At 37.4% G+C, this 23,770-nt stretch overlaps 1 protein-coding gene across 9 annotated transcripts in view; it reads left to right on the top strand.

Annotated features, from left to right (window-relative positions):
* The window catches only part of ANK3 (ankyrin 3), a 537,795-nt gene that overhangs the window by 327,082 nt on the left and 186,943 nt on the right, over positions 1–23,770 (top strand). For all 9 annotated transcript variants that reach the window (XM_017542288.2, XM_017542287.2, XM_037743372.1 and 6 more), the window contains one exon: positions 12,809–12,907. In XM_017542288.2, coding sequence (XP_017397777.1) covers positions 12,809–12,907 — 99 coding nt within the window. The remainder of the gene's footprint in view (positions 1–12,808; positions 12,908–23,770) is intronic.

Below are 23,770 nucleotides of genomic sequence, written 5' to 3'. Positions count from 1 at the left end.
TTTTTAGTAGAGACAGGGTTTCACCATGTTGGCCAGGATGGTCTCGATCTCCTGACCTCGTGATCTGCCTGCCTTGGCCTCCCAAAGTGCTGGGATTATAGGCATGAGCCACCATGCCCGGCCATCAGCAGCATTTTCTGTATAGAGACTATGCTACTTGGATTCAGAGCTGGAGATAAAGTTTACCCAAGTTAGAAAGCGACTCACTATCAGGATTTATTTTCTCTTCTATGACCCACAAGAAAGAATCAGCACAGCTTTTGGAATCAGACAGCTCAGGGTCAGATCCCAGCTCTGGTATTTTCTAGCCATGTTACCTGTAACCCTCTTCAGCTTCACTTTGCTCCTCTGTGAATTGACATTAATAGCATCTACTTCATGGGTTGCTATGGAGATGAAATGAGATGATGCATGTTTTATAGAGCCTGTACAAAGTAGAGGTTCCATAATTGGTAATTTTATTCCATTTTAATTATATTTTTTATGTCAAACAGTTTCTTGGTCTAAATCGGTGGTGTCCTTTTTTTAAAAGTATAACTTTTTTTCTAAAAAATTTCTACAAGAATTAAGCATTTACCATGTCAATCTTTAGTGCCCCCCCCGAAATTTTTCATTGTTTATAGGATTATGGAAACTCTGAAATGTAGCCTAAAAAATTATATTTTAAAAGCATGTATGGAACACTTATTAAAATGGCTACTATCAAAAAGAAAAAATGAAAATCAAATCAGAAAATAGCCATTCTTGGCAAGGATATGAAGATATGGGAACTCTTGTACATTGTTGATAGAAATGTGAATTTGTACAGCCACAATGAAAGCAGCTCATCATTTCCTCAGAAAGCTAATATAGTTACCATATGATCCAGCAGTTTCGCTTCTGGGTATATACCCAAAATAATGAAAAGTAGGTTCTCAAGAAGTGTTTGTACATGCATATTCACAGCAGCATTATTCACATAGCCAAAAGGTGGAAGCAAGCCAAGAGTCCAACTGTTGAATGAATAAACAGAATGTGATACATCAACACACTGGATCATTCCTCAGCCTTAAAAAGGGAGGAAATTTTGATGCATGCTACAGCATGAATGAACCTTAAGGTATTATGCTGGCCAGGCATGGTGGCTCATGCTTGTAATCCCAGCACTTTGGGAGGCTGAGGTGGGTGCATCATCTGAGGTCAGAAGTTGGAGACCAACCTGGCCAACACGATGAAACCCCATCTCTACTACAGTACAAAAATTAGCCAGGCATTGTGGTATGTGCCTGTAATCCCAGCTACTTGGGAGTCTGAGGCAGGAGAATCGCTTGAACCCTGGAGGCAGAGGTTGTAGCGAGCTAGGATCCCACCACTGCACACCAGCCTGGGTGACAGAGTGAGACTCTGTCTCAAAAACAAACAAATAACAACAACAACAACAACAAAATCCATTATGCTAAGTGAAATAAGCCAGTCACAAAAAGACAGATACTAGAATTGCACTTAACACAAGGTATCTGTAGTAGTCAGATTTAGAGACAAAAGTAGAATGGTGTTGTCCTGGGCTGGGAGGAAAGGGCATAGGGACAGCTGATGGCTATAAAGTTTTTCATTTTTCAAGATAAAAGGAGTTCTGGAGACTGATTGCAGAATGCTGTGTACTTAATGCTACTGAATTGTGTACTTAAAAATGGTTACACTGGAAGTTTTACGTATATTTTACCACAATTTTAAATATAAAAAAAATTTTAAGCATGTATTAAAAATCACTGGGGTCCAAAGACTCAGTCACCTGTAACATCCAATCATGCAAAGATGGAAGATGCAATTAAGGGAGGAGGTCCAAGATCAGCTGCTATCCTGGCCTTTCTTCTCCTGTGGCAACTGCTGGGATTGTGTGTATTGGCTGAGGGTGTACATGGGGAGAAGCAGGTGTGGGAATCTTTAGATATAGTCTGCCTTCCCCCTAAATCACTTGAGAACCAAAGGAAGACCTGGCAGTGCCTTATCTGAATTGTTGATGAGCCAACCTCAATTCAAAGGGATGCTTCTGACAGGATTAACAATAAACAGCCTCATATTATCCTTAAAAGAAAATAAATAAGGCTCTTGAGTTATTTAGAGCAGAACAGATCCCAATACTCAGAGCCTGACTTCACAACAAACAGCATATATCCAAGCATTTGCTGCTGCTTCCTGGGAAGGCCAGCGCTATCAAGTGTCTGATCAAATGGGATTAGTTGGTCTCTCTGAGAGGAGTGAGGCTGCGGAAATGTCACTGGCATCAGTATCTTTGGTGTCAGTCTCAGTGAGTCCAGTATGGACTTAATCTCCTTATCCAGAAAGCACACAAAGAAAAGTTGGTGGAGAATAAGCAAGCAGTTAGCAAAACTGGAGAAGAGAAAAGGACTTTGTCTAAAAAGGTTTATTTCATTTAATTAAAGACTCATGAAGAAAGAGGAAAAAAAAACTGACAATAGTGGTCATCTTTTTTCTTTTCTTATTTTATTTTGGAGACAGGATTTCACTCTGCCACCCAGGCTGGAGTGGAGTGCAGTGGCATGATCTTGACTCACTGCAACCTCTGCATTGAGCAGTTCTCATGCCTCAGCCTCCCAAGTGGCTGAGATTAGAGGAACATACCACACCAGGCTAATTTTTGTATTTTTAGTAGAGATAGGGTTTTGCCACGTTGGCCAGGCTGGTCTTGAACTCCTGGCCTCAAGTGATCCACCTGCCTCAGCCTCCCAAAGTGTTAGATTACAGGCATGAGCCACTGTGCCTGGCCTGGTGGTCATCTTAATAATGATCACTATGGTATGAGGGAAGTTTCTGAATTGTTTTTATACTGTGTTAATAATAATTGGTCATTTAAGTCCAATTTTTTTAAAAGAAATGTCCTGCATATAGTGTCACACTAGGAAAGCTGGAGTGTTTTCTTATCAGTCTATTCAAATATTAAAAATTTTCCTAAGTATATCCTTGAAATCTCAAATCCATATCATTGGCAGTTATCATTGTTTGCATACTTTTATGGGATTCTTAAGGAATTTAAAAACTAAGCATTCTCATGGAAAGAAATAAAGTACTGAAAAGTACTAGAATGTGGATAAACCTTGAAAACATGCTAAGTGAAAGAAGCCAGTCGCAAAAAATTGCATATTGTATAATCTCATTTGTATGAAAGGTCCTGAATAGGCAAATCCATAGAGACAGCAAGTAAGTTACTAGTGAACAGGTCTTGGGAGACAGAGAAATGGGAAGTACTGCCTAATGGTATGAGATTCCTCTTTGAAAATGATGAGAATGTGCTGGAATTAGATACTGCTGGTGATCGTACATCCTTGTGAATAGACTTTTAAAAAATCACTGAATTGTACTATTTAAAATGGTAAATATTATGGTATGTCAATCTTATCACAAAGCCATTATAAAAACCATTAGAGAGAATTTTCAATGGAAAAATAATAAAAACTTACAGAAAAATATTATGTTTTTATATTCTCTAAGAAAATTAAAGGTATAGAAATTCAGTTCTCTAATTTTCTACATTGTATCAAAATCTATATGACTATTAAATAGAATTTATCAAACATTTGTTGATTACTCATTCTGTGCCAGAGAGTTAGCAGATGCAACCTCTCCCCTTAGGGGCTAAAAGACTTTTCAAAAGATATATATGTATAGGGTGAACAAGAATGGTAGTAATCTTTGCTTCTGTGTATTTCCTGTGCTTTCTCTGTGAACTTATTCACTAATCATTTTTCTGTTTCTATTTATACTAGAAATAATGTTAAAGTGCAAGAAAACAGAATAAGAAAACATAAAATCCTAAAATGTATGTGTTTTAAATATAAATCGTTAACACTGAAATCTTGATCTTCAATTTGTTATGCTACTTTGACTAATTTTTTAATCATAATGTTAATTTTGAGGCAAAATTATGACAAGTGGTAAGAATTAGCAGAGGATATTGGATCCCATCTCAAAGTAACATTTAATTATTTTAGAATTTGTCTTCAGTGGAAACACGTCAAGGAACCAAACTAAAAGGTCATATAAGTTAATCGTTCATTATCTACAAGATTTTGGTGATATCATCCGCTTAACTCTCTCCTTAAATAACCTCTCCCAGACATTTTTAAAGAAAAGAGACATGGGGTTGGGGGAGACATCAGTAATTCACATATATCCTTTATATATTTAAATGAAGAGTTTCCCATTTATCACAAGTAATATAGAAAATAGCCCTGATTTCACCTTGGGCAGTTGCAAATATGCACCTGTTTTGGGGATTATTTCATGAAATAAATTTGGCCGGATTTTTCAGAAACATCTGAGAAGGAAGAAATAAGCAGGCAATTCCACCATTTCCAAGCAGAGGAAATTGTTTTTTTCCAGGTCCCTTACATTAATAGTACCCATATATTTTTATTATATTCTATCACATATATTATGTTATATAACACATGTATCTATCATTTTAAATCAGCTCCATCTTGGCCCAAGCTTCCCATTCCTCTCAGATGCTCCTGACCCCAGCATGGTTCACAGACACGGCCTGTTCTGAGCTGATGTTCCTCTAAGACCTTCTGCATCCCTCTTAAGATCCACCTGATTTAGCACCTTATAGTTCAAGGCTTACATTAGATCTGCATGTCTATTCTACCCAAATTATTTTATAATATCCTTGTGAGATGCAGTTGTTTCATACATTTCTAAATGTCCATACAATAAATAATAAAAATAACACCTAATAGTTACAATGTTTACTAAATGCCAAGTACCGTTCTTAAGACTACGCTTATTAACTCATTTATCCTCATGGCAATCTATTATCTTAGTCCTTTTTTTGTTGCTATAACAGAATACCACAGATTGGGTAATTTATAAAGAAAAAAATTTCTTATAGTTCCGGAGGCTGGGAAGTCCAAGGTTGAGGGGCTGCACCTGGTGAGGGCCTTGTCAAAATGGCAGAAGACATCATATGGTGAGAACAAAAGTATGCATGTCCAGCTTGGGTCTTTCTCCCCTTCTTAGAAAGCCACCAGTCCCATTGGGAGGCCATGCCCTGGTATGTTTATCTAATCACTAATCCCTGCCAAGGACCCTACCTACAAATCACATCAGCATATGAATTTGGGGATTAAGTTTCTAACACATAAAATTAGGAGGGCATATTCAGACCACAGCAACTATGATATGAGTAAGTACTATTTTTAGCCTAATTTCACAGGTGAGAAATCTGATGCAGAGAATTTAAATAAACTTACCTAAGGTTAATTAGGTAGTATGAGGCAGGCCTAGAATTTGAACCTAAGCAATCTAGCCCTTAACCACTGTCCTGCCCTGCCACCATCCAATCTTTCTCTCTTAGCACACTCTTAGGTGCTCCAGAAATGCTTTAATAGTAAGACATAATTATATGTTAGTACACTACAAAGTAAGATGACGGCATGGCCTGGTCTAGTGAAAAAAAATATGAACTTGGGGTCAGACAACTGATGGCAGCTTTGTGACATTTGGCAAGGTTTTTTGATTTTTAGGGTCTTCAAAACATAAAATTTTACAGATTTTTACAGATTTCCTCTTGAGGATTGTTGTGTATATTAAGACAAAAGATATGAAATACTTGTGAATTTCCTTCTTTTGACACAAATTATCTCATGACTCCTCTTGATACCCCTGTGATGGAGGCAGTGGAGGTATTGTGTCCACTGAACAGATGAGGAAATAAGCTCATTAAGGATAAGGCACATTCTCAGTATCGGCTCTCATAAAGTGACTGTGGAAGAGTGAGCGCTGGGGCCTTGTCTTCTCATTCACGATGAAATGTGCTTTCTACTAGACATATGCTAAGGATGGGATTGAAATAAATTTATATCCAGGATAGAATTTCTCCCCCAACCCAATTCATTATTAAAATTTTCCTTTATGTTTCTAAGCCAGTTTTATAGTTTAGGAAGTACTGTAAAAATTTGTCTTTATTTTTGGAGTTAGACCATCTTTTAACAGTTATTCTAAAATATATGATACAGTGTAACATGCAATACCATATGTTACTGTAGAGGAATGTGTTGAAGTTGCAGAGGAATATATTGAATTTTTACAAATCCCGAGAGATCTTAGTTCGTTCTGGGTGATTTGCTTCTCTTTTCTCTAAAAGTAGAAGGCAAAACCTATTGTAAATTAGAATTTTCCCCCCTAACTTCAGTGGTAGGGACCTTTAAGGAGTATAGGTTATAGACAAAAACCTTATCTGAAAATCAAAATGGAAGGAGATCAGCATAGAAGAAAGTGAATAAACTACAAAAGAAAAAAGGGCTAGAAATGGTATCATACATAAGAACAAAATCCACACATTAGAGAGTATAGCAGTGATTCATGTTGTTTTCTTAAGCACTTAATTTATTGGCCTAGAAATTTGAGAGCATTAAACTTGCTGTGCACTATAATTTTGTTCAGTCAAATTTCTGAACATTTATCCAGGCCCCATTAATGCTTTACATAAATATATGTATAGCCAACTCCCTTCGTTTTTTATAAAATGTATCTGTGTGTATGTGTGATTCCCTTTTCATCTTTGTCCATTTTTCAAAAAGGATTAAAGAGAAGTAAATACTAGAGAAAAAAGGTATTCGTTAATCATATGTATACTTAAGTTTTTAGAGTGAATAAATATTACCTTGAATAATTTGATGGAAAAGTTAAATAAGATGCTATTGTGCTGGCAATGAAAATAGTGGTTTATACATAAGCCCAAAGAGCTTAGTGAAATAGAAGGGGCAGTACCTGGGAGTTAGGAAACCTGGGGTCTTGACCAAGCGCCAAGCTCTGTGACTCCGTGTAAATCACTTAGCCTCTTGGATTAATATAGGTGACTAGGCTGAATGAATTCAGAGGTGTTTCAGAAACTTCCCAAATGCTAATGTATTCTATATTTTAAATGAACAAGAAAAAATGTCTTTGGTACAAGAACAAACATTCTATTAAGAAACTAATATATAAAAAATTACAATAGCATCTACTTTTTTGTTTGTACTAAATCAGGTCAGATTCAGAACTCCAGGTGGAATTTGTTTTTATCCAAATTTAAATTCATGCTGCTTCTCACAAAGTGCCTATAGATCTTTAACTCTAACCGTACTTAATATTCTACTTTAATGGGAAAATATTAGTCATGTATTTTTAGGTGCCGGACATCTTCAGGTTTAGCAGGTTCCTTCAAAGTTTACATATTAGGGACGTTAATGGTTAAGTTAAACTTCTCTGGGGCACTAAGAGTATAGAATGCAAGCGAAGAGAGTTGAGACAGATGGTAGTAGTGCGCTGCAAATTAGGCAATATTAAAGCACAACCATTTTCCACTGTACAAATGTACATGCTAGACATTTTTTAGAAAAGGATGAAGGAGCAAAAAGTCATCTGTAATCTCATTACTGAGAGAAATTGTTAACATTTGGATTAATATCTCATCAGGCACTATGGCTCATGCTTGTAATCCCAGCACATTGGGAGGCCAAGGTGGGGTGATCACTTGAGGTCAGAAGTTCAAGGCCAGCTGGGCCAACATGATGAAACCCTGTCTCTACTAAAAATACAAAAAATATTGGGCATGGCATGGGTCACCTGTAATCCCAGCTACTCGGGAGACTGAGGCGGGAGAATCACTTGAACCTGGGAGATGGAAGTTGCAGTGAGCCAAGATCATGCCACTGCACTCCAGCCTGGGCAACAGAGCAAGACCTTATTTCAAAAAAAAAAAAAATACTACAGCCTTTTTAGAATGCATATATATTTATGCATAAAAATTTAATATATCATGTTTTCCATGTTATTATCACAGTAAACTTTCAAATATGATACGAGCCTGACAAAAGTATAGTTCCAATTCCTCCTTCCCATCTATGTGTGTGGTTGTTGTCATGCATTTTACTTTTGTATATATTATAAACCCTACCATTCGTTGTGGGTTTTTTGTTTTGTTTTGTTTTTGTTTTTGTTTTTTTTTGTCTTTGGACAATCCGTTATCTCTTTTATTTACCTTCATTTTTTTTGCCATTTCCAGAGCCCTTCATTTCTTGGTGCAGATCTAAGTTTCTATTTACTATCATATTCCTACTGTCTGAAGAACTTTTAACATTGTATGTATTTCAGGTCTGCTGACGATGAATTCTCTTAGCTTTTGTTTATCTTAAAAAGTCTTTATTGCTCCTTGAATTTTTTAAAGGTATTCTCATTGGGTGAAGAATTCTCATTTGACAGTATTAAAAGATGTCACTTCTGTTTTTCTGGATTGGGTAATTCCTGATGAGGAGTCCACTGTACTTATCATCTTTGTTCTCTGTATGAGTTATGTCTTTTTTCCTTGAGCTACCATCAAGATTTTTCCTTTATATTTCATTGTTGGCAATTTGACTGTTGTGTCCGGTTGGAGAGTTTGTTTATTGTTTATCTTGCCTGGTGTCTCCTGAGCTTCCTGGATTTGTGGTTTTCTGCCTTTCATTGCTCCAATAAAATTTTTGATCATTATCTCTTCAAATATGGCTTCTGTCCCATTCTGTCTCTTCTCCTTCTGCTGCCCTCATGAGCTGTTTTATATCATCCCACAGCTCTTGGATGCTCTGCACCCTCCTTTCTACTTTTTTTCTCCTTAATGTTTTTAGTTTAAATAACTTAAATGGACATATCTTTAAGTTCAGTGAATCTTGCCTCAACTGTGTGACCTCTACTAAGGTGCCCAAGAAAGGAATTCACTCTGATGCTGCGGTTTTTCTTATCAAATGTTTCCATTTGACTCTTTGCTAAGAATCTCTGCCTTTGCTGGAATTCCCTATCTTTTCATGCATGTTGTTCCCGCTAGATAGAACACTGGATATTGTGTGTAAACAATATTGTGTGTAACGGGAGAGATTGAGTTAACTAATATTTTGGTCTGGAAATGAGCATACTCCTACTTTTTCTTCTGTGCTGTAAATGTGAGAGGTTGAGCCTGTTTAGGCAGGAGTTGAGCTGAGTTCACATTTTTTTTTTTTTCAGGCTTCAGATTCCCCTAGTGGAGGGCTGCCATTGACTTCTGTTTAGGGTGGAGGCTGGGGCATCAGAGAATTTTGCTTGGTGTTAGTGCTCCACCCTGAGCTTTCTCTGCACACCTGCAGCACAGAGGAGGTCTCGCCACACTCCTGCCTTACCTCAGCAGTTGACTACTCTTGCTTGTGACTCTGTGCTAGGCTGGTGCTGCGGGTAGGGGGTCTTTCATGCAGGCGCAGACTTAGTCTTTAGGGAGTGTGCCTGGATTCAGGGCTGAGTCTTTCTCCATATTTCTGCCCTTTCTACCACACCAGCCAAACTCTGCCCTGTATGTATGGTTACAGATTTGAAGGCTGTTCGTATAAACTGCCAAATTGCACTCGAGCAAGCATGTACAAATTTGCATTTCACGAGCAGCAAACGTGGGTTCTCTTAGGCAGGCTTTCTAGCTCTAACATCACTGAGCTTTTCTGATATGTTGAGATTTCGTGATTCTGTTGCTTACTTAGGCAGTAAAAATGCAATAGCCTTACTCACAGTAGGGCACGGTACATTTTTTTAATTGTTAACTGAGGAATCAAAATATAAGTAATCCACTGAGTGGCCCTGAGGTACCACTTTCATTTTGGTTTGTTTGTACTTAACAGGGGCATCCACGGTGTGAGTAAGGAATAAAAAGTGTTTGCATTTTATTGGAAGCTGCATTAGACAGAGATGAGAAGCTAGGGTTTTTACACAGAGGCCTTCTGAACCCTGCCTGAAAATACCACAGCCTGAGGGCGTGGTAACCTGAATTCTGATCCTGATTCTGCCTCTAATTAGCTGTTTCTTGATTTGCAAATTACCAGTTTTGTGACTCACTTTCTTTATCAAATGGAATGAATGATATTTATCCCATTTCAGTAGATTGTTGTGAGGGTAGAATGAAATTAGAGAAGTGCCAGTCCTTTACAACACTGTTTAAGTGCTATAGAATATAAACTATTTCTCTAGGAGGGGTCAGAGAGGTATAAAAAATGTGGGAGTTAGAAACTTAAGGCACCTTTTGTCATCTACACATCCATAGTACGAGAGCATACATGAGTATGGAAGAGAGCGAAATTAGAAATAGATTTCTTCCTCTCCCTAAAATTAGCCTGTTTGTGATAAAGGTTAATTAAGCCTTTCTCAACTAGTGAGGGCATGTTTTTAAGGGGAAATGGCACGCCAGCCCTTACTCACACTGGAAAGTGATGAGGTCTTCGTGTCACGTCCCACATGGGGCTCAATGAGCTCTCCTGTTGGACTGTGTTTCCTTTATTCCCAGCCTGACCCCCCACCCGCTGTCTCAGCTCTAGAATTCATCCACTATGTGGCTTGGGTCACTAGAGCAACTTGTACTCAGAAAACAGAGACAAGCAAGCAGATCTAAAGGTCATCGTGCAATTTATTTTCTTCTGCCAGCTTTCACTCATACCAGATAGTCCTCCACACCAAAAAAGACCACAGCGTGCAAAAGGCACGGCCTATAGTTTCACTTCCTCTTTTGCAGCCCGTTACATGCAGTTGAAAGCTGTGTGGCTGTAAGCTGGTAGGTGCAGAGCAGGGGTCAGCAAACCACTGCCCACACGACTGTCTGTTTTTGTAAAGAAAGTTTTAGGAACACAACTGCTCCCGTTTCTTTACATATTGCATGTGGCTGTGGCTGCTTTTGGGCTACAATGGCAGAGTTCAGTAAATGAAACTGTATGCCCTGCAAAGCAGAATGTATCTGCCATCTGGCCCTTTGCGGAAAAAGTTTACCTACACCCTGGGTAACAGCAATATTAGTCATGTTTACTTTCCACCAACATTACTAACAGACATTTGTTTTCCTCAGGTCTCTTTCTTCTTTCGTTGAAGATTTATATTCTAGCATCTAAGAATAGAGAGCAAAGAGAATGTGCAAACTTTCCATCTGTGGAAAGGTTGTGAACCTAATCCTACAATTAAAAGCATTTAACTGGAAAAATGTACATAAAATACAGGGAGAAAAGGACATGTTGACATGTTAAATGATTCCCCATGAGGATTCAGTCAGTCAAACTCAGACTGTGGAAGGGTCTACACAGTAAATTACCCTGTTTCTTCAATAAATAAATGAACACAGGGCAGGGGGAAAGGAAGGTGTGATAGAGGAGCACGGAGATTAAGACCTAAAGGACCTTTCAACCTAATGCAGTATGTTGACCTTCCAATTGGAGCCGACTAACAATGGGGATAGTTGGAGGTAATGGGAGAATTTGAACATGGAAGGTGTCTTGGGTGCCATAAAGGAATTATTTTTACTTTCTTAGTTATTATAATGGTATCATGATTTTTTTTGAGATGTCCTTATCTGTTAGAGGCAATTAAATTGCAATAGTTACGGGTAAAATGACATGATGCCAAGAATTTTCTTTCTCTTCTTCTTAAACTCCTTCAGAAAGAAAAAAAAAACAGTAGGGAGCATAAAATAAATAATATTGGCAAAAGGTTGATATTTACTGAAGCAGGGTAAGGGGCACTTGAAGTTCATTATGTTTTTTGCCCAAACTTTGTGTATGTTGGAACTTTTCATTATTGTGTTTTTAAAATCATGCATGTAAGCGTTTAAGAGTTGAATCCTGGTTCTGCCAGATGTTTCTGCATGTGTGAAATGGGGATTGTAATTCAGATTATATATGATATTATGAGGATTGTGAGAATTAAATGAGATAATATTTAGCATAGTCTCTGACATATAGGAAGTGATCCATACTTGATAGCTACTATATTGTTTCTGTTATCAAACTGTAAATACATGATCCCTGTGAGCCTAGTTTATTTATCATGTAATTGATTCTTTGTGAATAACAGACCTTAAACTCATATTGCTGGTGCACAAGAATAAGAAGCCAGGCATAGTGGTACACACCTGTAGTTCCAGCTACTTGGGAGGCTGAGGCAAGAGGATCATTTGAGCTCAGGAATTTGAGATCAGCCCGAGCAACATACGAGACTCTGTCGCTTAAAAAGAAAGAAAAAGAAAAATCAAAAGAGGGCATTTGTTTCAACGTATGCATACATTTCCTTGACAGTCTGGAAACAATCATAGTACCTGTAAGATGCTTGGCGAGGATAACTACGGTAGCCACCATTGAAATCAAGGAGAACACAACTGGAATTTCAGATTATCCTAACAATCTGACTATTCTTCAGATATTTGTAAAATAAGAATTACAGTTTTCCATAAGACTGCCAATAAAAGCCTGTAAACACATTTAAGCATCGTGGGCATGGGAAGTCATGTGACTTTATACAGAAGTAACGGATTTTCCAGTTTGAGTTCCTGTTGTCTCTCCCTGACAACCTGATGCTCCCAACTGAACCTGGGAAAGGCTCCAAGTCACGTGACACTCCTTTAAACTCAGCCTGTACTGACTTAATCAGCTACTTGTTAGTCAACCCCTGACTAGCCAGTGTGTATCACTTAAATTTATAGGAAAATACACTGACTTAAAAAATGCAGGATTTTTGAACAAAAAAAATCATCACCTGATTCATGAGTCACCTCAAGTGATTGAAATAAATTAACTTGGACCCTGCCTCACAGATTCCCTTACAATTCATTTTTTTTTTTAAGTTTCCTTCTGAAGAAAATTCCTGTCAGAGAGAAGTATTAGGAAACTCACTGTTCATAAAGGATGTTTCAAAAAGAAGAGGGGAAAAATGGGGATATGTTGGGGGAAAGTTTAGAAAGGAATGCTTTGTTGAAACCAAAAATATCAAACCTGTACTTTTTTTTTCCTGTTCTTCCCAGAATGACATCACTCCTTTACATGTTGCATCAAAAAGAGGAAATGCAAATATGGTAAAACTATTGCTTGATCGAGGAGCTAAAATCGATGCCAAAACCAGGGTAAGTGTGCAACTTACGTACCTGCTTCTACTTATTTTCAGGAAGTGGGAATCCTTTTCCTAATACCTTTGTGCTGAGACAACATGGGCTTTGTGTTCTGTTTGTTATGGTCTCTTGGAAAATGACTGCTACTTTTGTTCTTTTTAAAATGGGATGGCCATCCATCTGTATCCATAAATACTTAATTCACAGTTTAATGGTACCTGGCTTTAAAAGTTCTAGAGTTTTTGTTGCATTTAATTTCCAAGACACTGTAAGCTAAGCTATTCAGCCGGTTTGATACTAAAACTGCAAGTTATTCTATTTAAAAACAAATCTGTCTACCCTGTGCACTGCTGGTGGAAGATGTGACTGCTACGGAAAACAGTGTGGAACTTCCTCAAAAAAAAAAAAATTAAAAATAGAGCTACCATATGACCCAGCAATCTCACTTCTGGGTATAAGTCCAAAATAATTGAAAGCTTGTTCATAGCAGCAATAAGCAAGAGGTAAAAGCAGCCCAAATGTTCATGGATAGATGAATGAATTTTAAAATGTGGTATATACATACAAATGAATATAATTTGGCCCTTAGAAAAGAAGAAAACTATGTTACAGCATTGATAAACCACGAAGACATTATGCTGACTGAAATACAACAGTCACAAAAGGACAAATAATGTATGGCTCCACTTATATGGGACATCTAGAGTAGTGAAAATCATGGAAACAGCAGTATGGTGGTTGACGGGGACTAGTGGTAGAGGAAATGAGTTATTTGATGGGTATAGAGTTTCAGCTTTACAAGATGAAAAAGTTCTAAAGATCTGTTATACAATGTGAATAATCTGGTTAAAATTACTGAAGTGTCTACTTAAAAATGGATTGTGAGGGTAACTTTTATGTTGTATGTATTTTACCACAATTAAAAATTTTTAAAGGCTGGGCCCAGTGGCTCACAACTGTAATCCCAGCAGTTTCAAAGGCCAGGGTAGGAGGATCACTTGAGCCCAGGAGGTTGGGACCAGCCTGATCGACATAGTGAAACCTCCATCTCTACCAGTAAAAGGGAACAAAATTAGCTGGTAGTGGTGGCATGCACTGGCAGTCTTGGCTACGCAACAGGCTAAGGCAGGAGGATCGCTTGAGCCCAGGAGTTCAAGGCTACAGTAGGCTTTGATCGCACCATGACAATAGAGTGATACCCTGTTTCTAAAACAAAAAAAAACCCAACATTTTTAAATTAAAAATTATAAAAATCTACAAATATGTCTAATCTAAGTGTTTATGGCATGTTGCTTATTTGGTGTGATGCATTGTGTGTAGGTAAAAGAACCAGCCAATTCAAATCAATTCTGATTTGAATCCAGATTCTAAACTTAGCTAGCTGACTTAGGTAGGCTGTTTAACTTTACTGATTGTAATTTCTCTGTCTGAAAATAAAGAAAATTAATGGCCAGCTTGTAGATAATGTTTGTAAACTGTGCTGCCATAAAGTAAGCCAGAAATAAATTATAGCCACTGCTAGTATATCTCAGTGCTCCAATTAGTATTAAACTTCTAGCCAAGGGTTTTCTTTTTCAATATTTCTTATGCAAGAAGCAATCTAATCAAAAGATGGTGTCACCACAAACATCCATCTAGGTAAGCGTTTTAAGTCATTTTTTTTGTCTCGTAACTGCAACTCCTGCAATCCTGTGCTTCCTTCTTCTAAAAATTCTGATTCTTGTTCCTAAAACTGACCTGGTAGCCTCAACACAAATAAGCGAGATTCAGAAACTGACAGCACAGAATCCAGTGGAACCCAAAGTCCTAAGCGCCATTCTGAGTCTTACCTTGTGACATCTGTTTAAAAGAGCTGGAAGAATGAAACTAAGAAAATTATATGTTATAAAATTATATGTTAATTACAACTGCTATATAGATATTGTGTTTCAAATGAAACTTTAAAAGGCTGAGAAGTTTTGTAACTAGGTTTGATTATTTTTAGAGGGTTTTTCTTCTGGAAGCCGTATTTGATGGTATACTTTTCTTCACTGGTCTTATTTTGGGAGGCACTCTTGATGGTTAGAAAAAAATTAGTAAAGCCAAGTATATTTGTACAGTAGGTTTTACATGTATTTAAGTAGCATCCCATCCCAACTTCCTTTAATTACTTGTCTTAAAATAATGAACACTACAGATAGAAAATATGATATATTGCTGTTATCAATCATTTCTAGATTATAAACTGACTAAACTTAAATCAGGGAAAAGTTGGTATTTATGCAAAAAAAAATGTTTTTGCCCTTCTGAGTTCATCTAACATCATAATTTATTATGTGGATGGGAAATTCACAGTCATATGGTCCCGATAAACAAGTTTACCCAGGCTACTTTGTTTTACTGCATGAATGAAACTAATGGTTCAATTTCAGAAGTAATGATTAACAGGTATATGGTCACAGGATGTGGGTAGACATAGCTACAGTGTAATCATTTACAGTATTTTGTGCTCAGAAGAAAACAAAACAAAAATCTGTGTAACTCTAAAACATTGAATGAAACTATTTTACCTGAACTAGATTTTATCTAAAAGTAGGTAGAATTTTTACTATGCTGTAATTTGTTGTATATTCTGGCATTTGAGGTGAGACAGCTGTTCTTTTATTAACGAGACATGAATTGTGTCTCAACAGAAACTAAAGGAACATTTCAGAATAAATTATAATTGTATGTAAACTATTACTGAAAAGAAAAAGGATGCTAGAACCATTGCTTTAAATGGCAGGGGTCTTCTGCTAAGTGTAGGCTATTTAAGGAGTTGTAAGGAATAAAAAGTAAAGATGCAGCCAGGCACAGTGGCTCAGCCTGTAATCCCAGCACTTCGGGACACCGAGGCAGGTGGATCACAAGGTCAAGAGGTCGAGACTGTCCTGGCCAACATGGTGAAACCCCATCTCTACTAAAAAGACAAAAATTAGCTGGGCGTGGTGGCGCATGCCTGTAGTCCCAGCTACTCGGGAGGCTGAGGCAGGAGAATTGCTTGAACCCGGAAGATGGAGGTTGCAGTGAGCCGAGATCGCCCCACTGCACTCCAGCCTGGCACCNAAAAAAAAAAAAAAAAATGTAGAGATGCATTGCATCTGTTGCTTGATTATCACATGGAGGAAAAGGGACTTTTGTAAAGAGGGGGAGTCTTTGCAAAGAATGTTTTCTTACTTTAAAAGGGTTACCAAGACACACTGAAGAGAAGCTTGAAGAGGTGCCTGGATATACAGTTGATATATGGATTGGAAATTACCTTATTTCTTCCTCTCTTGATATAGTCAGTCAACAGAACAGCAAAATGATTTGTCAGTTATTTTTCATCATTTATCAAACAGTTACATGTCCTTTTTTGTTCAATGGGAGGAGAAAAAGGATATACAGGAAGTTCAGGCCCCATATTCAGAGGGCATAGAGTGTCATAGGGGAGGGCCAGGAGAAAAACATAAAAATTCTTCTGCATAAAAGTATCAAAGATAGGAAATAATCTACATAGGCAAAGTTCAGTGTGCAACTTGGTTTCTGTGCCACTTTTGCCTACCTGTTCTGAAGGGCTGTCTTAGTTTCAACAAAGATGTAGATTCCTTTGCACCTCCCATTCCGTTTTGACTTGGATTTAATTCTTCCTGTATTATGTGAAGGAAAGACGTGGAGAACCAGAGAACAGAAAAGCCTGACATTCTTTTGCAGTTGTCCTGAATGGAATGGGTTGGGGGAAGGGTGTCAACTGGGCACAGACTGAATTTCCGACAGATTAAGTGGGAGAAATTATAGTATATACCCGAAATATGTAAACTATTTTGTGTTCTATTCATCAAAGTGTCCCTTCTCTCCTGCTGAAATGATGAAGTAGTGATTGCGTGTGTCGGCGAAAGGGAAGAAGCTGGCTAAAATGTCAGAGAGCCGTAGGGGCAAGCCCCAAAATAGAAAGGATAATTTTTCATAAAAACAAGTTCTAACTACCCAATCCAGTAGTCCCTGAGAAAATAGATGCCATTATTTACCTATCTGCCTCCCACCAACTACTTACTATTGTGGCGACCTCGCTTGCATTCAATAAACCTGACCTGGTACACACCTATCCCCCATGTTTTAGAGGCAGGAAAGCATCACTAGACTTCAGTTCAGAGGCCAGCACTATAAGGGACCTCCTTCCTATTGCTCTGTGCCCTGCATGGGCACTCACAGAATAGAGGATTCACTTTAAAAGAAGATTCTTACAGCTCTTTCATTCAAGGATGTAAACTTGAATTGTGTTCAGGGTAATTTAGGTAGGATCAGAGCAATATCTTACCAGCTGGAAAGGCAGATGAGTGAATTTAATTTCACCCTACTGCCTGATCTCTAATCTTAAGTGTGACTAGCAAGTAGTAAAATTGGGATCTGAGAAAAGTTTGCCCTCCTGAATCTTAGTTTCCCTCCCAGTACAGATAGAAATATTTTTCCGATGATCTCACTCTCTCAGCTGGAAGGGCACTGAATATTATAAATTTAAGAATAATTAGTTATTGTAAAATTTAGGGTGACTGCACGTGAATCTTCTTGTGCCATGATCTGATGAATTATAGACACTTCAGGTTTCTATTTAGCTCATTTCAGGAAAGTCGTTCCCATTTTCCCAGCCCCATGATACTAACGAATATCAACTGGTTTGTTAACTCATGCTCCTGTTGGTAGCCAAGAATAAGCACATAGAGGATCTCTGTCATAGTGGTGGGACATGTGCTGAGATGTTAACACCTATCAAGGCATATCTGTCAATTTAGTCTGTATGCAGCTTTCCAATTTTAAATTGATTTATGAAGTTCATTTTTTCAACAAGATCTCAATGCCTTCATTTCTTTATAGACTAAAATATTTTGCTGAGAATGGCCTGCTATTTCTTTCCACCGAATTCTTGCCTTCTTTAAAGCTAGCATGAGTATTTGGTACATGTTGAAGGAAGATACTTTGCAATGGATGGTTTCATGTCATTTTTAGTTTCATCTGTATCAATTCACAGACTGATCAGAGACTCAGTATAGACCCTAAATCAGAACCATTTAAAACTTGAGTTCTCTTTCTCTTTTCACTGACTCCTCTCCATCTAATAATAAAAGCAGATGTACTTGTGTTTAGTGCTTCAGAGAAGATGTGGAATCCCAGGTAGCGTTGCTAATAACAATACTCTGATTGCCAGAATGTTACTCTAATTTGCCCCTCCCAGCTTCTAGCCTTCTTAGTAAGTCACCACTGCCTGCATCTTCAGAGAAACCACAGCATTACTTGGAAAACTACACCTTAACACTAAGATGCATATGGTCATCTTAGCATCTGTCACACTTAGCATCCTTAGCATACTTCCTGATACATATTAAATGCTTAATAAGTGCTGAATATATTGAAATAAGATATACTTCTTAATATTATGTTTGTCAAAACGTCTTAATGTACTTGACTTTATACCGGTCCTATGGCAATGTAATTTTTCCCCTGAAGTTAATGACATCCAGTTTATGTACAAGAATAAAGAGGTATTTATGCTCAGGTAGATGAAGTATTTTCAAGGCACTTCCAGTGTGTTAGTTGTTAAATTGTTACTACCTGGGAAGGTGTCAGGGGACACTTGGATGTACTATAATTTTAGCCCATACTCGTCCAGAAACTCAATAGGTTCTATACTAACAAAAAAGAATTGTTGATACTGACATTTGCTTTTCATTATATTTCCAGGAATGTAATTGTCTTGGTTAAAAGGAAATCCTTGAATAAAATATTAAATATTTCAAAGTCATAGAATAGTCTCTCTGAAAAAGGAATTCAGAAACAATATTTCCTCCTTGAATTCTAAAATAGCTATGTTGACACGAACATTGGAAATAGTGAAGAAGACCCTCGGTTTCTATATTAGTTGAAACTAGCCTAAAACTGTTTCTTTATGTCATATAAAAATATATCAATTTTTTTCATTTTTATGTCACAAATATTGCAAGCGAATTGAAAATATTTATTTAGATTAAAAGGAAGATGAGTAATCATAAAGTGCCAGTAGCCTTCAAAACACGAGAGAATATCTTTGAAGGAAAGAATGTTTTTTACAGTTGCAAAGCATCCTGAGAACATGGAGGGAACATCTTTGGTTTTCTCTTTCTCCCTCTCCTAATGTTTTTACATTACATTGTAAACCTTATTTCCCTTGCCCAACTAGAGGTCTAAAAGTATTATGGCAAAAATCATAATTGTTGCATCAACCTAATAAACGTTGTATGCCTGGTTCTGTTGAACAGTCTGCAAAATAGGCTCAGGACAGTTTTATTTTAGTTCATTGCTATGTGGTTCCAAGTGCTAGTGGTCGGAAGGTTATCTACCTTTCCCTCCTGTTTTTTCTTTTTTTTTGAAATGGAGTCTCGCACTGTCGTGCGGGCTGGAGTGCAGTGGCATGATCTTGGCTCACTGCAACCTCTGCCTCCAGGTTCAAGCAGTTCTGCCTCAGCTTTCCAAGTAGCTGGGACTACAGGCACCTGCCATCACGCCCAGCTAATTTTTTTTTTTTTTTTTTTTTAAGTAGAGACAGGGTTTCACTATGTTGGCCAGGATGGTCTCAAACTCCTAACCTCGTGATCCGCCCATCTCATCCTTCCATGGTGTTGGGATTACAGGCGTGAGCCACCGCACTTGATCTCTCCTGTTTTTTCTTAATGTATGTTGGTAACGCTCACATCTGATTTTTTTTAAATAGCTCTACATCAGTTAGACTCACAAATACTCTATAGCTGTCAACTATAACCACCTTTAATTACCCTCCTTCCTCAGGAACGATAAAGATAAAATAAGTTATTAGTGTTTTGTACATTGTGAATATTAATTTAAATTTTTCCAAACATGTAATATAAGCAGCACATAAAAGCACCTTTGTATATTTGAAATAATTTTATCTTTTCATTTTTTTTTTTTTTTTGAGATGGAATCTCTCTCTGTTACTCAGGCTGGAGTGCAGTGGCACAGTCTTGGCTTACTGCAACCTCAGCCTCCCAGGTTCAAGTGATTCTCCTGCCTTAGCCTCCCAAGTAGCTGCAACTACAGGTGCACATTACCACACCCAACTAATTTTTGTATTTTTAGTAGAGACTGGGTTTCACCATATTGACAAGGCTGGTCTCGAACTCTTGACTTCATGATCCACCTGCCTTGGCCTCACAAAGTGCTGGGATTACAGGTGTGAGCCACTCTGCCTGGCCGAAATGATATTTTATAGTAGGCTATTCAGTATCTACCAACTGGAAGGTCAAGAATTCTCTCATGTATTCATAGAAGAAATATTCAAAAAGTGGTGCATGATGGAAACAAATACAAACTATGATGGCATAATATGCAGAGGCCACGTATCCTGTTTTTACTCAAATGTTTGAGAGTTCTGGCATCAGGTTATGGTGGAATGGCTTGCATTGGACTAAGCCTTCTGCTGAGAAAAATCATCAGCTATGGACAAAACCAATCTGCTATAAGTTCCAAATTATTTATAACATATCATTCAGAGTACCCAGCGTATAATTTAAAAATTAAACAAAATCAACTGAAAAATGTGACCTACAGTCAAAAGAAAAGTTAGATAATGGAAAAAAACCCACAGACTCAGCTGTTGAAATTTGCTGAATTTAAAATAACTATGATAAATATGTTAAGCTATAGGAGAAACAAGTATAATGAGGGGAAAAGAGCCAGATGGAAATCCTATGATTGAAAGATACAATATCAGAAAAATTTTTAAAATCATTGGTTGGGACAAATAACAGATTGAATACAAAGGAAGAAAAAATTGGTAGACTTGAACACAGTCATAGAAATCATCCATACTAAAGCACAGAAAGAAAAAAGATTAAAAATCAAATACACTGCTACGCCGGTAACCTGTGGAGTAATAGCAAGTTGACTCAGTCTATTCAAAGTAGTCCAAGGGCAAAGGAGAAAGGGAATGGGGCATGAAATAAGTTTATATTTATTTCCAAATTTGATCATAAACTGCAGCCCTCAAATCAAGGAAACTTAGCATACCCGAAAGAGGCTAAATACAAAGAAAAGCACACAGAGTTATATCACACAGAAAATCAAAAAGTCAAAAATAAGAAAATTTAAGTAGCCAGAGAAAAAGACATATCATGAATGGGAAAAACAATGATAAGAATGTTATCTTTTTATCAGAAACGCTAGAGGTCAGAAAACAACGGACCATCTTTAAAGTGCTGAATAAAAAATATCCAGCAATCATGCCGGGCGCGGTGGCTCAAGCCTGTAATCCCAGCACTTTGGGAGGCCGAGGCGGGTGGATCACGAGGTCAAGAAATTGAGACCATCCTGGTCAACATGGTGAAACCCCGTCTCTACTAAAAATACAAAACATTAGCTGGGCATGGTGGTGCGTGCCTGTAATCCCAGCTAATTTAGTACACCAAGGCCGGGCGCGGTGGCTCAAGCCTGTAATCCCAGCACTTTGGGAGGCCGAGGCGGGTGGATCACGAGGTCAAGAAATTGAGACCATCCTGGTCAACATGGTGAAACCCCGTCTCTACTAAAAATACAAAACATTAGCTGGGCATGGTGGTGCGTGCCTGTAATCCCAGCTACTCAGGAGGTTGAGGCAGGAGAATTGCCTGAACCCAGGAGGTGGAGGTTGCAGTGAGCCGAGATCGTGCCATTGCACTCCAGCCTGGGTAGCAAGAGTGAAACTCCATCTCAAAAAAAAAAAAGAAAAAAAAATATCTAGCAATCTATATAGATTGATATAAATATGTAGCAAAATATATTTATATCTAGTAAAAGTTATATTTACATAATAACAGCAAAATAAAGACTGTTTCATATAAGCAAAAGCTGGCAAAACTTGTTACCATCAGACCCATACTAACTAAAATACTAAAGAAATTTCTTCCATCTAAGGGAAATGATGCCAAATAGAAAATTGGACCTACATAAAGGAAAGAAGAGCTAAGAGTAGTAAATATGTGGATTACTTAAAATATTATTAATCTTAAGTTCTTTAAAAGTCAATTGTTGAAGCAAAAATATCGACCTATTGTGAGGTCTATAATATATAATAGTATGTAAAAATAAAATCTATAGTACAAAAGATAAAACTAATAGTGTAAATAGAATTATAATATTGCAGAATTCTCATTATACATAAGGTGTCATAATGTCAGTATATTATATATGTAATATTAATATTACTATATAATAATACTATTTATATAATGAATACTATATATCATATATACTATATCATATATTGTTATGCTATATTATACTATATTCTAATATATCGCATGTATAATACTGTATATTTGCATAATATATATAACATATATAATACTATATGTTAACACATATAGTATATGATATATTACAATGAATACTATATATATACACTATATCTTCTATATTATATATCACATACTATATACTCTGTATTATATGTAATATATAATATACAATGTATTATATTATTACATTATGGTAATTACAATGTGTAATATTATAGTAATATTCAGACTGTAGTAAATTAAAGATACACATTTTAATTTATAAAACAACTATCCCCCCAAAAAAAATATTTAGCTAAAATAAATCAGCAGGAGGTAGCCAATGATATATATATTTCAATGTTTAGAATACTAAATAATTCTCGGCCGGGTGCAGTGGCTCACATCTGTAATCCCAGCCCTTTGGGAGGATGAGGCAAGTGGATCACAAGTTCAAGAGATCGAGACCATCCTGGCCAACATGGTGAAACCTTGTCTCTACTAAAAAGTATGAAAATTTGCTGGGCGTGGTGGCCCTTGCCTATAGTCCCAGCTACTCGGGAGACTGAGGCAGGAGAATTGCTTCAACCCAGAAGGTGGAGATTGCAGTGAGCCAAGATCGTGCCACTGCACTCCAGCCTGGCAACAGAGCGCGAGACTCTGTCTCAAAAAAAAAAGAAAAAAAAAGGAGTACTAAATAATTCTCAACTCAAAGAGAGACAAGCAAGGGTGGAAAACTACAATACAAATAACATAAGGGTGTGTTCTATTGTCTAAACAAAGGCTGTAGATTTCCAAGTAGACAGAACACAAAAGGATTTTACCTTATTTTCATTTAAACACATAGGCGCTATGGCAATAGAACAAGGAAGCTAATTAGCTATATATAAATGGCTGAAATGAACCTTAGATTTTAAAAAGAACATTGACCGCTTATGTTTTTTGAAGGGATTGCTTGGGATGGTAGACGGAAGCCAGTCCTTCAAAGGGAGGCAATCCTCAATGTAAATTCTAATTCCAACTGTTTACTCTCTGTACTTGCCATGTGACCTTGAGTAGGTACATGAATCCCATGGGGCAGTTTTCTCATCTATAAATGGAACTAGTAATGCTCTTCTCATGGAATTACTGTAAAGATTAAATAAGATGACAATTATAATATGCCTGTAACATAGAGGACATTCAAAAAAATTTTATTTCACCTCTTAGGCTACCTCTATAACTCTCCAAAACACAAAAAATGAGGACACAGTCCAATTTTTTGGTGAAAATGCCAATATGAAAATAGCTTTGCTGGCCAGGTGTGGTGGCTCATGCCTGTAATCCTGGCACTTTGGGAGGCTGCCATGAGAGGATCGCTTGAGGGCCAGGAGTTGGAGACCAGCCTGGCCAACATGGTAAAACCCCGTCTCTGCAAAAAAATGTAAAAATAACTGGGAGTGGTGGGGCATACCTGTAATCTCAGCTACTTGGGAGGCTGATGCACAAGAGTTGCTTGAACTCAGGAGGCAGAGGGGGCAGTGAGCTGAGATTGTGCCATCACACTCCCACCTGGGTGACAGGGAGACTTTGTCTCAAAAAA

This window comes from Cebus imitator, unplaced genomic scaffold (assembly GCF_001604975.1).
Source record: "Cebus imitator isolate Cc_AM_T3 unplaced genomic scaffold, Cebus_imitator-1.0 Scaffold142, whole genome shotgun sequence".
Taxonomy (NCBI): Eukaryota; Metazoa; Chordata; class Mammalia; order Primates; family Cebidae; genus Cebus; species Cebus imitator.
Note: the sequence above shows the minus strand (reverse complement) of the source record. Positions and strands in the feature narration are given on the sequence as shown.